This window comes from Opisthorchis viverrini (genome assembly GCF_000715545.1).
Source record: "Opisthorchis viverrini unplaced genomic scaffold opera_v5_71, whole genome shotgun sequence".
NCBI classification, from domain to species: Eukaryota; Metazoa; Platyhelminthes; class Trematoda; order Opisthorchiida; family Opisthorchiidae; genus Opisthorchis; species Opisthorchis viverrini.
The window spans coordinates 587,925-604,975 of record NW_008751727.1 but is presented as its reverse complement, the minus strand read 5'-3'; the positions used below and the strand labels follow the sequence as shown (position 1 = coordinate 604,975).

General features: G+C 43.5%; 2 protein-coding genes across 2 annotated transcripts in view; one reads left to right on the top strand and one right to left on the bottom strand.

Annotated features, from left to right (window-relative positions):
* The window catches only part of T265_04355 (hypothetical protein), a gene marked incomplete at both ends in the record, with an annotated part of 38,465 nt that extends 24,441 nt beyond the window's left edge, over positions 1 to 14,024 (top strand). The window contains one exon of the mRNA XM_009169076.1: positions 12,732 to 14,024. Coding sequence (XP_009167340.1) covers positions 12,732 to 13,250 — 519 coding nt within the window. The remainder of the gene's footprint in view (positions 1 to 12,731) is intronic.
* On the bottom strand, positions 55 to 6,028 carry T265_04354 (hypothetical protein; the record flags this gene model as incomplete). The annotated part of the gene is made up of 4 exons (XM_009169075.1): positions 55 to 240; positions 268 to 423; positions 5,227 to 5,385; positions 5,975 to 6,028. 4 exons carry the CDS (start codon positions 6,026 to 6,028, stop codon positions 55 to 57), a joined length of 555 nt encoding a protein of 184 aa, XP_009167339.1.
* Positions 14,025 to 17,051: the final 3,027 nt, after the last annotated feature.

The following is a 17,051-nucleotide window of genomic DNA, read 5'->3' as shown; positions in this document are numbered from 1 at the left end:
ACCAAAATAAGTCTGTTCGCAGATAGTGGGTGTGTAACTTCACAAACGAGGGATTCAGCTGGGTTCCAGGTGAGTCCCTCGAAAAATCAAATTAGTTTGCAAATGAGTGTATTTCGCTAATTTCGTGCAATTTGATTTCAAGTAGAACATAAGGTTGACGGAAACTCTGGGACTGCGCCTACCTGATGAGTCCCAAGAAGGGCGAAACTGATCGTGGGCTGTTGACGAATTTTCAGCAACCTTATGAGTAGTGCGTTAGAAATATACATGTATCGCCATATCTCGAATATCGTAGGGACTGAAACATGAGGCAGTCTGGTGCAGCACATTCAGTTGCTCGGAAACATCACAAACGAGAGATTCAGCTGGGTTACAGTTGAGTCTCTCGCAAAACCAAATTTGTTTGAAAATGTGTGTATTTCGCTAAAAAGAGTATTTGAGTCCATCACCAAGAGACTTGTGATTGTGATACATCTGTGAAGCCATAAATTATTTTCTAACCTCGAATAGCACTGACGTAGACTATAGCTATTGAGTGAACACGATTCCCAAGTTGTTGAAGCTGAGGAGGAGTCATACGGCAACCCTAGTCTCCTGCACTGATGTACCAGCCTCATCGTGACACTTCCAGAGAATGAGTGTGAACTGCTTCAAGATGAATTGACCGAAAGTATTCCTGTATTTACCCATCGCTCATTTGGTGCTCCCCCAATTACACTATTTTGGGAACACATCATATTTTCTCCTACTATATGGGGGATGTAAGACAAATCTTGTCTTGCCTGAATTAAAGAACGCACGTTTTTTGGACTGCATCGAAAGGGAACAGCCCAATTTATTTTGTTTCGATTTCCTGTTTCACATAATTTTGGATGATGTTGATAGTACATACCACGACAAAAGCAATGTCTGTGCAAAATTTACAGGACATAATTGTTCGGATCTCATAGTTGTAGTATGGGTGCTAAAATGTCGGCTGAATTCAGGCCCTTGTGATGTGGTGTGATTAGCTTGCACTGAGCTTCCAAAATTCCTATCCAAGCGTGAGCCGATCAGCAACTCGTGGCCGAACGGTTATGTGCCAAAGCTCCTAACCCGGAGATTGCGGATTCGAAACTTCCTTGAGTTTCATTAGATACTCAAGGAGGAAACAGCCAAGTAGTGCTTTCCGGTGTTCACTTGAAAAGCGAAGTCTCGATTACACATTTCCACTCCATCAACTGCCAAATACAACCTCATTTGTTTATATGACCCGGTTTATTTCGGTAATGCAAAGCCATTTGTCCATCTGGGAGCCTGGACATTTTGGAAAGCTAAAGTTCCTGCTCACTTCTTGTTGAGAAAAATAGGAGGTGTAGATAAAAGCACGCGAATAATTCGGTGCAACTCACCTAGGAACTTACGGAAGTTGCCTTTAAAAACCAACCAAACTTTGTGATAAAAGCCGCATAAGTGCAGTGTAGGTTTCAACTTATACGCATGAGCCCACTACATGTGATCCTCTCGAAGCGAGGCCACCACTTCACAGAGTTTGCTAGGTTCTCCGCCTGAATTCGTTCAATCTAGGGGGATGGCGAAATGTCGATTTTCTGGTTTCGATTATCTTTGTGGTAAATCACTAGTAGTGAATCACTGAATGTGCATGAAACAGAAGTTCTTCCTTGATGAAGTTCCTATGAACATTTACGGTGATGAATGCAACTCCCCTAGCAAGATATCGACCAAAACAGTGACTGAAAGAGGAAATCTAAGAACCAGTTGAACTGCAGCGTATTTATTGTGGTCTACGTCATTCATTTGACAGAGGATGGTCATACATGTGTAGATTTCCAGACCACAGCCGAGTAGAATGAATATTGTAAGCTTCGAAAGAACACAGCAATTCAAGTGGATGCAAATACTGTGAAAGTTATGTGGATTGACTGATTAACTAGCCTCTTGATTGGTCGAGGTTCGGATGACCTTTGCTGGCTTGGTTTTGTGGTCACCTGAACGTCTGTCTAGTTTTCGGTCGAACCCACATCATGTGATCAAGATTGTGATTACGATTCATGTAAATGTCATTGTCGATTATCTGCATTCTTTGTACCACTTTGCACCAACCCACAAAAGCGACTTGGAAGGAAATGTTCTTCATCCACCATTTTCTGCTTTATACTCTACCGCGGGTGGCTTACCGGTGTGAATATGCTGATGACTTTCGCAGACAACTTGCTCTCGTGGGATTAACAACCGGATTGGATGGACTTGTTAAGTGGTTCCAAGAGTACTGTTTTTTCAATTTTTCATAATACCAGGACGTTATTTTTCACTGACCTTTAGGTGCGCATAATTATTGTCATGTCATCGCTTATAGTTAGTAATAGCTGTTTCCCAAGGTCCGGCCATGTGAAATAACTCGGTTTTACCCTAGCTGGTGAGCTCAGGTGGTCACAACTCTCTTTCTGTACTTTCAGATTAAGGACTTTATCCGTCAGGCCTAATTGACAAATTCTTTAACCCATCGGAATTTCGGTTCTCCAGTCATTTTCCCGGTCTTTTAGAGTAGGATTGCTACCTCGTAGTCGGGTCATTTAAGGTCTCCAGCTGGAGCGAAACCGCCAGTGTTTCTTGATGACTTTCATGGTTAGCAAACTCTTTAACTGTCTTAATAAATTTACTCATATCGCATAGTTAGCACTGTATTCCACATATTTTATTTCAGGGCCATGTAGACTTTTTGCAAACGGCTCAAGTGTAAACTTTCACTTTAGAACACTACCACACATCGGAATTCTGTGATTACCTTCATAGCCCGGTATCTTGTTAACCATGATTCCTTGACGCACCCTGACGTGCTTCAGCAATTTCTTTCGGACCGTATTCCTAGTAGTATGCGGATTAAGTCCGCACTTTTATATAGCTAAATTCATGTGTTGAAAATTCTTCTTTTAGATTAGCTAAAGTCGTCAGTAAGTTTGACTCCCAACCTGGGATAAGTGGCATAAGTTGCTTATTTTCCACCGCGGTTTTAGCTGCCACGAATGGGACGAGGTGAACTGCTAATCTCTTGCTTAACTAAGAAAGACAGGCTTGGCGCGCATCTTTCACCCAAGCCAAAGGGATACCACAAACGCTATACAGTAAGAGGCTAGCCTGCGGCCGTGGTGTAATAGAATCCTGTAAATCTGTACGATATCTGCCCGTAACCAGGTAAACTGCTCATGGGAGGGCGTACAAATAAGGAATTGTGACCGGCTCTTGGCATTTTGTCTATCCCCTGGTTTTTTCTACTTAAATAGATTTTGTGACAGAATGGCATAACTTTTCTTTGATTTATCGTAAACTGTGGAAATATTTGTATATCGTCCGATGTACTCCTGGATAGTGCCGATTAACTTTACGAGTTCTATTCTACTTTGAATTATTTCCAGTACTTTGAAGAGGATTTCTCAACTGAAATATCCGTTACTTATGAAATCATCGTCCGTTTGAGCAGACTGCCTATACATTACCCATAAGGTTCTTATCAGGTTCCCAGCTGGCCCAATATGATACCGTAGGGACTGTTAATAGCTCAGGACGCTCAGTTAGTGGTCGGGTTTTTCGCTGAGCTTGGCAGTTTTGTCGCTATTGTTCCCTAACGCACTGGTGCATCGCTGTACGACAACTCACCGGTGGTGTTGCTTGGACTAACGAACTGTTTGATCAACAGGGGACCGACTTCGTTTTCAGGTTAAAAATCTCAATCTCCCTAATATATGCAAACCAACGGTTAATTGATATCTACTAATTCACTTTCAGCTAAATGAAGGGCGTAACTGACTAGAATCAATTTTTTTCGTTCATTCCATCTTGGTTTCCTTTCACAGTTATCATGAACAACGTCACTGTCAGTCATGAGTAAAGTAAGCTTCATAAGCACGATGGACAAAGTTAAGTTCAATGAGAATGTAAAGCTCAAGTCTTTGTGGGCCGGGCGAAGTCTTTACTTAGTCTCTTCCCTCCATTTACAACTCTTGGAACAATAAAATTCAATATACGACGCGTCCATCGCATGCGCGCAACTATAGTCCCAAAGTCAGACAATGTCGTTGTCTGCAGTTTTACGTCACTTGTTGAGAAATAAAGTATATAGCGTGCGTAGGTTCCGATACACTGGCGGTATAGCTCTCACATCTGGCTGTCTGGCTGTCTAGCTTGCTGTCTGTCTGATGCGGGTTCGGCGACAGGCCACTTTTTTTAGCAATGTCTGGAAACTGTGACGCGCGCAAGCGCGTGGCATACAACTGCTCTACACACCGCTTCATCTGTTCAGACAAGCATACATGCGTAGACTAGCCATCGACTTTAACCATTTACGTCAGTCGCCGTATAAGCAGGACCTGCTCTACTCTGGTGTGATAAGGTCGGACAGAACATGCTTCATTCTTGTTTTTCAGGCCAAAAAACAACAATGCACTCTTTCCACTGATGGGCCGGAAGCTCTCGGTTACGTTTGCTTGTTTTGAAAAAAAATGAGGCATGCGTGAGTGAAGAGGCGTAGCGATNGCGCTCTTTCCACTGATGGGCCGGAAGGTCTCGGTTACGTTTGCTTGTTTTGAAAAAAAATGAGGCATGCGTGAGTGAAGAGGCGTAGCGATATTTTCACAACTGGCTGTTTAGACCATATCTCCATCAGACGACTGACTGCTAGTCTAAATGGTCGATCGATCGAACAATCGGGCAATTTAATTCCCCAGAAATTTCATCAGGATGTTGTAGATAAAATTATATACGTTCGTTATTTTAGCAAAGCAGTTGATACTAGGTCACTTCGGTCATGTTTTATCACCAGTTTCACTACAGCAAAAGAGCCAAAACCTAAAACTCAACTAGGTGTGTCCACCAACAAAGAGTAGCTATTGTGAATGTCGATTGAGAATCATCTATAAGTCGACACCAAAACAACCTCAATATTACGGCGGGTTAGGACCGAAAAGCGATAGGGATTTTAACGTTTCTAAGATTAAATCAAGTAGAACCCATAGGCATTGAGCAATTTGTAATAGTCTCGGTTAGAAGTAAGCAACCCTGACAGAATTTTACCAGCTTTTAGTCTCCAAGCGGTCTTGCTTACTTATACTTGCTGAAGAAAGTGTGTGAGGAACCTAACAACACCGAATTAGTTAACAGCAACAGTTAGGTTCCTATGGCGCCTCAGACGCTTGAGACGGCATTAAGCTTTATCTCGACCATGAAACGAACGTATGATACAGCTTTGGTCTGCGTTTGTATACTATTAGTAATATAGTAATCTTTCAGCCGATAAACCCTTTCGGTACCTAGGTGCCACGCCATCCGAACGAGGCACGAAGGCTGAGATACTGACAGGTTTCCCAAGCATAGACAGGGACACTTTAGGCTCTAAGTTTGGTTTCGAACCACAGACATTCTGCTCAGTGAGTTCGCGCCACAGTCACTGAGCTATTCCGAGCTCTGTTTTTGTATGCTGATCCGCAGCCACGACGTCATCCTTTTCAGAGTGAATGGATCTTACACGGCCGCTTAATTGCTGCGGTCTATTTTAGCAATCTACTGGTGACAGCCTACTTTCGAAATCAGGTTTCTGTACAACCATAATATTGTGTATCGAAAACTATTCGCCAAGTCACACAAAGAAGAAACTGCTTACTATTGATATACGTTTTAAAGTTGTTCGCGAGTTCGAAAGCGGATTCGAGCGTTTTTTTGGTTGTCTTCTTGGTTTGATTGCTTTCTGATTTTTGATCACGTGGTTCTTGGTCTGTACCTCAAGCGTAGTGACTGGCTTGCAGACTGTTCGTTGCCAGTGGAGGAAGTATTGTAAGGAGAAAGTTCGTTAGAATGGATATTTCAATAGGCACTCAATCCATTTCTCAGTGTCGAGGAATGTCAAAGTATTTATATATTCGAGCTCATCGCATATCGCTTCCCTGTGGACAAATGGGTATACCATGTACAACTGACAACGTACGCTATGAGCATCATCATCGTCACCTTTACTGACAGTGTTACCATCAAAGAACATTAGTGCTCCTTTGCCATTTATCCATGTCAATTCATTTGAACAAAGCCTTATAATGGAAAGATGAGGAGAGGAGGCCGAGATTAATGTAAGCCTAGCCTAAAGTAAACATCCGAGGTGTCTGTGTCTCGGACGGACAGCACGAGCAACACATAAACTTCTTGTAAAATTTTCCATTCCCTTCGGCCTTGTCATGTTCTGTCCATCACTACGTTTACGCTACATCGAATCAGGCACGGAAACAACACGTTTCTAGGTACGCGGTATCCTGGCATGCGGAACACATGGCCCAGCGAATTTAGCTTGCATTACTAGATACGTCCTTTGGTTGAAGTACTGTCTACTTCACCAAAACCCGGTCTAATTTCACCCCATTAGGATTCCAGCCGTAGCTATTAGACATCGGTGGTCAGAGAACTAGTGGTGTCCCAGATCCTCCGCTCGGAGTGGCCTAGTTTTGTGACCTTAGAACAACACCTCTCCTGTTGTAGTTTGATATACGCGAACTTTTAAACCCAGCGATATGCCCCCTGGCAACACAAGTGGTGCAACTTGGCAATCGCAATCCTGGACTTCACTTCGTCTCTCACACAGCCACCAGAGCTAATAAAACGTCCGATATGCACACGGTGTTTCACAACTTCTATTGTCATTCGAGAAATACACTAATTTGCAAACCAACTTGGTTTTCACGGGAGACTCAACTGAATCTCTCGTTTTCATTCAGCTGTAGGATGTCATAAACGAGAGATTCAGTTGAGTCTCTCGTGAAAACAAAATTGATTTGCAAATGAGTTTAATTCTCTAAAACGGTCCCATTCGGATTCAAGTAGAACATAAACCTGACGGAAACTCGGGAACTGTCTCTTCTTGATGAGCTCCAAGAAGGGCGAAACCGGTCGCGGACTGTTGAAGAGTTTTCAGCAACCTTGTGAGCGATTTCCCTTAAGAAACGTCTACCATCATTATTTGGATTTTTCAAGGTTAAGCGTCCCATAGCACGAGTTTTTACTGTATGGGAGCTGAACACATGCCGAAGGGCTGGATGAACTTGGCCAGGATATCTAGTGATGGCTGCACACCTTTTTAAAAAAATTAGAACAAGTTCGTCCGCATATTCGAGGTCAATCAACTTCTCTTTCAGAGGTTTTGGAAACCTTCCAATGTCAGCCCCATTAATTCGTCAATTACGATAGTAAACAAAAATGGAAAGGTTAGACCTTCTTGTTGAACACTAGTGCCTATAAGAAAGCATTTGGTGAACTACCAGTATACTCCCATCTATTAGTGTATGAATACAAACAGTACATACTATTCACGAACTTCAGCGGCCTACTCTGTTGCTCAAGCGTGTGGGAATTAACAAAACGGTCAGCGTAATCGAACGCAATCTTGGAGTCAAGGACCACTAAGATTTTAAGACGCACACAGTCATGCAGTTCCTGCAGTAATCGACTGAGTGTGAGGATTAGATCCACACAGACCCTTCCAGACCGGAACCCTGCTTGCTGTTCTCGGATCCCCTCTTCAAGCGGAACACCAAGCTAAAAGTGAGGAGTTACGCGTTTTGTCCGTTGTACAAGCGTTTGATGCATTCATGTTTGAATGACTAATCCCACCGAAAAAATTCCCCAAAAGTTAGGGAAGCAGACGGCATGCCATAAAAGCGATTCATCTGTATCTTGGAGTAATTAAGCGTCAATCCGTGTGAGCGTCACTCGATGGGTGAGTTCTAAACGCAACCTGGGGAGACGATTGTGTAAACCTAGTGAAAAGTACGTATGTTTGAAGCGTGAGAGTAGCTCATCAATCGCGTTTATGCCGTTGGACTGTACTACTTTCAACAGACAACTCTAAAAGTTATTGTAGGAACCTCTACGAAATGGTGACATAAGAGAGAATCCGTAGGCTACTGAGGTTGGAAACACATGAAAGCTGAGTTGTTCACGTTGTGGCTGTAAGGACAAAGAGTGCTGAAATATTTATCAGCTTATGCTTTAGAAGTTGATTAAGCATAATACGTATGGTATAGTGATAACAACAACATTATGATAATACGTACATTGCTGCGCATATGCCACGGTGCTGACTCCAGTATCAGCAGCGATGTGTCCAGTCCTCAACAGTCCTCACCAGGACTATGTTGGCAAGAGGTTGAGGTAGAGTGGTTACTTACACCTGTTATTCAAAATTTAGTCCACATTAGGTGATGAAGTAGAGAAGAAATCATGCCCATGTTCTTTCATTCTCTCCTGAGTTATCCGATGATTATCACTCATTTTCGAAATTTAGATGTGTTTCTAGGTGACTGATTTTTGGAACTGAGGTAACTAATCGGGAAGGATTAACCTTTCTATTGGGGCGTGCAAACCGGAATACCCTAAAATAATTAGGCTGAATTTGTAATCACTCTGATTGTCTCAAATGAAATTCGCGCTCGCGTTGTCTCGTTTTCATTTTGGGTGAGTTAAGATTATATGAAACTCTTTTGGTGGAGATAGAATAGGACTGGACAAGTATGGTATATGGCAAGAAGTAATGGAAGAAAGCGAATTATCACGTCATTGTACGACGTCTGGAGAAGTAACGAAGCCACCTTTACACGTAGCTTACTTCTTCCATTTTTCCCACACCAAGCTAATCTCCACAAGGGCCAACTACCCACTAACTAGACACACTCAAATCGCACTCAATACTGAACACCGATCATTTCACCAGGTCACTCCCTTGTGGGTCACTTCCAAACGATAATGTTCATCTAGCTCTAAAAAAAAGTGGCTTTCCGACAGCATTATTCTGCAGCATTTCCGCAGCTGTTCATCGTCAGTTGCCAACACACGTCCTTATATGTTGCCAGGACAGTAGAGGCAGCACTCTGAAGCCCGCTTGGATATTATTTTTCAGTAGAGACTACTTCTCTTTTTTCAGTAGTAAGAAAACGCAGATTGCTTGGCAGATTCTGGAAAGGCCATCGTATTAAGAGAGGCGAAGCAGTCTTCGCACTTTCGTTTGCAAAAGCATCTCTTAACGTGAATTGAAATTGCTGTAAAAGTTATCGGTGGATCTCTTCCAGTCGAGTGAAACTTTCGTGCCAACTTCGTCTAAACTGACCAAGTATACTTTTGAGCGCTATGAAAATTTCAAGTCGAAATTTTCAGTACTTCCGAAGTTAGGAGCAGTTTTCCAAGGCAGTGATCAGTATTTTCATTGCCATTAGTGGTGCTTCCTTGCCCAAATGACCGTGACTCTTAAAACATGGCTTTACCGCGTCAGTGGCGCCTGGTATTATTATATGTCAGTCACCCTCGAGTGACAACTCCTCGGGTAGAAGGTTCACTTGCTGTCAAAAGGAATCTTGGTAGGTCACTTGTAGGCCTCCACACCGATGCAATACCACGCACTGCCAACTTACTGCGAACTGATGACTGGCGAACAAATACTTGCCCACCTCAGTGAACGGAGCAAAGACCAGAAGGTCCACTTGTCATATGAAATGTTCTCTCTTCTTGGTTTCTTATGGTTAATCGCTAGTATAAGGAGACTTGGAAAGTCCACTCAAGGTTTAGTTTAAAAAGTGAAAACATTCTATGCCGAGAAAATTCGAGAAGCGTTGAGTAAATTTTAAAGTAAGCCCTTCATCCTCTAAATATCAAGTTACACCAGTGTCGAATGTCACTTTCGTTCACTTCCAATTTCGTCTAACTAAATGAGCAGCACCTGGATGAGTAGAATGTACTTGACATTCCGATCGTCAAACTTACGCAGCACACCAACTTAGTTATTGAGTTTCTACCAGTGTAATTATCGCGTCGTGTATAGAACCATAAGCCCAGTTGGCTAGTTCTACTTTTCGGATCGAAATCCAAGATTTACTCCTTAAATGTTTTGCAATCCGATTTCCTTGATGACTCGCTCTGTTTTCAATCCGTTGTCGGTTCGCTCAGTTTTTGGCACTCAGACCGCCGACGGCGACAATACTACGCTTGCGTCAGCTTTTGATTGTGAATGCGATCGTTATTCCACGCGCGCGCATACACACACCAGAAAAAAGCGCGCCACCCCATGAACCCTCTCATTTGCAGGTCGACCGTCTCTTGTGTCGTACACATTTGTTCCCAGTCGTCTCAAGAGACCAAATGAGGAGGCAGACGAAGCCCTGCTAGGATTATCCACCAGACCATGATGCTGTGCTTCCTGGTCAAGCCCACACACACCACCCGTCGTTGATGGGAATAATGGATGAACCAAAATTAATCACGCACCATCGCTAGTTTCCGTCGTCGCCGTCGTGCTAGCTGGCACAGTTTTTTTTCCGAACCAGTGGACCGTAATGAAAACAGTGGTTTCCGCAGCCAACAACGTTCCCAAAGCCTTCGCCTATAGGAATTTACAAAAAATAAAGCGGAATCAATGATGTCACGCAATCACTACTAACTATAAATCAGCTGGAACATGCAAGTAGACACACACGCACACACCGACACACGGGCGAACAATATTTTGCTCCGTCGACGTTATTCTTGTTCATCGATGTGTCTCACCACGTACGGTAGTCTGTTACGTGATTTCGATTCAAGTTTCTGTCTCGTCTTTGCTGCGGAGAATGGAATCATTGATGAGCGACCAGATATCTGGTGCACACCGCCAAGTGAGGAAGGTGGGAATGCGGGAGGGCAGATGCTGGTCAAACGCAAGATAGTTGTCTGCAGCTCCAAATTAGGAATGGAACGAAGTGGTCTTCTAGGACTACCAGTCATTGTGGTCACTGTGCTAGTGTTAGCTGGTATAGAAGCGAGACATAGCTACACGGAAACTGCGTTGAAGGTTTCTTCCACATAATGCATTTAAAGCTTAGAACGGTGTCATTTATCGCCTTTGAATCATTCAACACAAAATACCAAAGGAAAGATTGTAAATAAATAAGCTACCGCAATGAAAACTTGGTAGTAACCAATTTTGGACATTTACCGAGAACCTGTATAAACAAAGCGTTAATTAGTTAAAAAGCTATTCTATTTGGAGCAGCGGTATTGTTCCTGAATTGGTTTTGCTGGTCAACGCCAACCAGAAGAATGGTGTTTGTTGGTGTAGGTCTAGAGTTTGCTCTCAGGCAGGTCCAGCACCGTTGAAAAGCCAACGTCACTGTCGACTTGCCTCAACCTTACTTGGCAGTGGCAGTAAAGTGCGACTCACAGAGCTCAGGAGAGGTTTGAGATTTAGAGGGCGAGATGGCCCAGTGATTAGAGCGCGAATTTACTGACCGGATTGTCCGTGGTTCGAACCCGACCTCTGTCCCTCGACTTCCCCTGTCTAGGCTTGGGCAACCTGGTAGCATCTCAACCAGATGGCATGGCAGTTAGGCACCGAAAGGATGCTATAGAGATGCTATAGGAGATTTACTAATATACCATTCTGCTGTGGGACGGGGGTGGGTTCGACTAACAGCGCTTCTAGGTTGTAATCATGACAACGCATACAACGTCAATCAGTCTCACAACTTATACCACACGGTCTGATGTTAGTCTTTTTCCTTTAGGATAATAAAGCATACATCAGACGATATCATTTTACCTACGATGATATATAGTTCTACGCCACTCAAGTAACTACCAGTCCAAACGAGAGTATGAATATGATAAAGACCTGACATATATGCGTGCTACTTTTATGACATCGGTTCGATGACATTTGCCTGTTATTGATCACAGGTCCTTCCGAGTTACAACCCTTTGCATCGTAATTTGGTTTTGACAGAATACTTATCAAAATCCCAGATGAACCTCTCTTTCTTTCAACTGAACAGACTGTACAAAGGCTGCTCGTTGTGCTCAACTCGTACAATATTCGGGATATCACAGTGTGCTTTCTTGCATGAAACCATTCACGAATTTACTGAACGTGCTTCTACATCCCATCAACGGTTTCGCTCTTCTTCGGGCTCACCATGTAGGTGTGGCTCACTTGTTCCAAACAGAATGAAATTTCACTCACACATAACCTGAACGTATTGACGATCGTAGCGCATTTGCTTGTGAACAAAGTAGTTTAACTGAATGAGATAAATCTGACAGAATTAATGTGGATGCGAGTAGTCTCTAAACTATACTATGGAATGCGAGGATTTGTAATCTTGTGTTCTAGTCCATATAAAGTTAGAAAACCTGATGAGAAGTGTATCTTGAAGGATGATCTTTGGCGTATATTCCCCATGAGTTAGGCGCATTGCGTCAGGCACGGTTTGAAGTGCGTGAGATCATAAGAACTGCATAACAGATGAGTTCGACACTCTCGTACCGACTACAATGGTTGATCTACCAGCCGTGTTTAGATGGCAGTTATGAACAGGCATCGTGCCAACCCACTCATTCGTCCACAACAGTTGAAGATTTCGTTAGCTGATTCGTCGAATGCGGCGGAGTGATAATGCCATCTTTGACTTCGACTGAATGCCAAATGATACCATTCGTAAGGTTGCTGAAAAGTCTTTGGTAGCCCACGGCCGGTTACATCCTCTGCACTCCCGAGTTTCTATCTAGTTCTAGTTGAACCAAAATTGAATCCTAAACTCGTGAACTGTACCCATTTTCACACTTATCAGGATTCACCGGGGACACAACTGAACTCCTACTGTGATATTGCTCACTGTTTCCCGGAAGATATTGATCTAAAATTCCAAGTTTTTTTTTGTTTCACGTTTATTAATGAGATGCCTTTAAGGATTGAAATCAACTGTGATGATAACATAGTCTCTCGTTTCTTACTTCAGTCTCCAGACTGTCGGCGTCCGAGAAGATTCCCTGAACGCAATGAGTTAATATCAAAAGGTCAAGCTGTTCCTCAAGCGAATCGTTGTTCCCGTAGACAACTTCCCCACAGAGTGTCCCGACAGCCGGAAAAACGTATGCGGACAAAGCCCAAACCGAGCATATGTGAACACTACTCAGCTGAAGTCACATCCTCGAACACATTTCCCAATGGCCAAGGTGACGAACTGGTACATACCGGCTGCCGACGAACACCGTGGTTTGCCACACCCAGAGAGTGCAAATTCGACCACCAGTTGTGGTCTGCGTTCAGTAGCATGAACTTGTGCTCCAGTACGGAAGAGGAAGATCGCTTTCGGCGAAATTCACAAACTCTCGATTTCCTCTCCTCTCTCTCACCCACACTAAATATCATTCCACCACCAAATCACAACCCGTTCGCAAAGAATGAATCCGTGTGAATCAGTTTTGCTGTTCAACTTTGACCCGGTCACACGCTTGTGTACATAGAAACCAAAGCTCCCTTGAGTAGGATACTCTTTTGAACGGGATATTTTTCTCTAACCCTGTAAATATCTTCTTTGCTCATGGTTAACAATGTGTGCGGTTTTCGTGAAACGCTATTATTTATATGTGCGACTCTACCAGAAACGAATTGTTATTTAAGTGCACACGCATTCTCAGTCCCGTTTTTTTTTCGCTCAGCGTAAACTCCTTCCATGCTGACACCTCTTCAGTCCTTTCGCCCCAATATCCACGTCATTTTATCCGACATGTTACAATGCGTTGTCAAGTAAAGCTACCGATTCTGCCAAAGATGCAGGTAGCAACCGGTGATCATGATGAGTGAGGTTACTATTTTTCTTTTGTATTTTTGGGTCCAATTCATTCCGGAGTTGGAGTTCTAGCTACGAATGGACAGGCTCGAATCCACCACTGGCCCACGAACTTCGCATTCTGAAGCTTGTGCAAATTTTCGTACTGTAGTCCAATGAACTAGGTGTCAGAACTGAATGAATCACTTTTCAAGGGATATGAGGTTAATTTGGTCATTATAAATTCTGTACCAAATCGTAAAAAACAACCGTGGTGCTCCTGCTGCAGTGGTGTTCAGATTGTACCAAATATCTTAGAAGTTCATCACTCGACACCGTTGAAGCGAATCCTTGCTGCGTTGCGTCTAGGAAACTTCCTCTTTTATGATAATTCTGTATTCCGTGACACAAGAAAGTTACTCCCTAAAATACGTTTTATGATAAATGGGAAAAAAGAAGGGCTATCGGTTGGTTTTGATCCAGGAATGTCACGTAAAGGCGACCCTGGGAACCGATTCGAACTATCGGTCGTTTACTTAGCAAATTTTCTAGGTGCCATAAAGACCAGAAGGACACTTGCGAGAAAATACCTGTATGAATTTGNNNCACGGTTACTCTACTACTTATACATTAAGTAGCAACCTGACATTTAAGGCAAAAGGAAACACTGGTAACGATAGAAAGAAATGGGAGAGCCAAAAGACATATCGCGAAAAGGCCCGTCTCCGGGGGAAGAGACAATAGAGTTGAGTAAATCAGAATCTACAGGTACAGTGGAACACAGATGCGAGCGTCATCTTGGGGTAAAACGCCGTCACTGATAATGATCCAATTTCAGACAATCCCGGTCTACAGCAGCACTCCAGCCTGACGGGGAAGTGACTGGAGTAGACTACACGTAGGCAGTCTCGCAAATTCAGCCAGCAATACGTTAAAATTCCGACACTCCGCTTACAAGTCTGTCGGGACGTGCCCAGACAGGAAAAAAGCACACGTGCAGAGTGACGCATCTTCAAGGTCAACATCGGTTCGACACGTCCGGAAAGTAGGTGAGTTGGCGGCTCTCACCAAGCGGCTTAGCAATGTACGACCAGCGTAGTGGGCCTGAGAGGGCTCACGACCGGAACACCATCATTGGCTGTACAGAACGAACAAGTGAACGACCGTATTTGGCCATTTAGTCACTATATATTTGCGCAGAAGCTCTGTATGTTTTGTCTTGACAATACAGCCGTGCCCCGAGTTCCCTGTCTTCGCCCTATCGCGTAGTCTGGCCGGCTCAGTGCATGCGTAACCCACTAGACGGCCACCCACGATACAACACAGTCATGGCTCCCGCTTTACTTTTCCTTGTCAGTATATTCATCGTACTGAAGCGTATTTGAACTCAGTGACTGCCGCTGACCAAAAGCTACCTGAGTGAAGACGAGGAGGATCCATCAGGCTCGCAAAAGTCACTGCACGCCTAACCATAGCAGCTGTAGGAATTCAATTCGACGTTTACCTGCTGTCCCGATTGATTTTACCGGTTCTGCGTATCTGTTTGAGTCAGACGAAGAAGCATTAAGATAATACTGCTAGTAATAATAATAATCAAGATAATAGCATCGAGATCAGTACTAATTGCACTGACTCACACTGCGGCGTGAACTAGACAACACACCTTAGGGACTCATGAACGTTAAAACATAACGACTAAGCAACTATCCCACGCAGTTTGGTGTGGAAAAAATGTCTAATCAAGATCAAAGTGAAGGGATACACAATGAAAAGCATAGTGTAACGAATATGGTACGAAGAGACTGGATACAACCGTGGTTTACTCACCCTGGTAATTCACTGAGATGCATTGGGGACTCTACTTGTGATACTCACGGAGTCTCTCGTATAAGGCTGAACAATGGGCAGACGTCTGACTAACAAAGCATCCTGGTCCTACGGTTTCGGGGATGCGATATGTTCAGCAAGATTCCCACTGGAAAGATGCTGTATGGAACGTGTCCTCACATTCTGTCAGGTGCTAGGGCAACTGTATGCACAAAGACGTCCAACAAGCTTGGTGTTTCTTTGATCTCAAAATTGTCTTCTATTTTCCATAGAGGCAAATGTTGGTGAAAGGAAGAAGGCCTGCGCTGCGGAGGTGAAACACCAACTTAACAGTTACAGACTACTGAACAGGGGAACAAAACTCTCATATGCATCTTGTTTACAAAACTGAATATCCATCTTCTCCTAGGACGCGTCCTTCTGAACTTTCCTGGATCTTCATTGAATGTTACTCAAATCCAAGCAAATGCTACAAAGCGATTCCACAAATTCCGTCATAGATCTCACTTTTCAAGAGAAGTGTTGCAGATTTACGAGAAGGCACTACTCGCATGCCTCATCAGTAGTATCCCCCGTTATATTGGTAGCTCAAATAGCGTAGATGGTCGTTGGTTTGTTGGCTGAGCTGGGCAATTTGATTGTAAAGTTTCATCACCAGTCGGGGTGACATCATCAATGCGTTATTAGGGAGCGTGGTGGGGCGTTGTGATAGACCGGTGGTTGCGTCTTCTATCTTATCTACAGGCTCGTTCATTTCAGCACACTTGTGCAACAGGGTACAACGAAGAGGATCCTAGATACAATGTGCCCTTTGTGTTTACAAGCGGTAATGTCAAACAAGAATGTCCACTCTCTCTTTTTTTTGTTTAATTCCTTAAATATTTAGGTCAACACTGGAAGGTCTCCAAAACCCGGTGTTCAGATCTCGCAAGTGAGAAGTTTGTCCACTTGGACTATACAAACGATATTTGTCTAGTTTTCGAAAAGAACGGGAAACACAAACTTTACTTGAAAAGCTGACCAATATGTGCTTCGGCATGTACTTCGCACCCACGCAATGCAAAAATCATGCTTTGGAACATAAGCTTTCAAGCATGTCTCTAAGAATTGTAGGAATGAGGATGGAAGTTGTGGAACCCTAAGCGCATCTCGAAAGTTGTATTGGCGATTGTGTTACGCACAAAGTGAACTTAAGAATCTGCCAATTTGAGCCATTTGTGTTGGCAGAAAATTAACCGTTGTGTTTCAAGATAAGCATATATCGGACTACAGTATGTGCAGTGTTTTTGTTAGGTCGCGAAAAATGACCACTTTTGGCGAAGATCTGAAACCACTTCGAGGCTGGGACACCTGATGCTTAATATCTATGGCTGGAATCGAATTCTGGATGAGGTGAAAAGAGACGGCTGTTGTGCTGGAGCAGACAATACCTCATTCAAAGGATGAATGCAGCAATGCAGGCTAGTTTGACTGGGTTACCGTGTGCCTAAAAACGTGTTGTTTTCGTGCCTGATGCGATGTAGCGCAAACATAGTGGTGGACAGAATATGACAAGCCCGAATGGAATGGAGAATTTTGGAGAGGTTCGGGTGGTGTCGCTGCTGTCCGTCTTCTAGGATG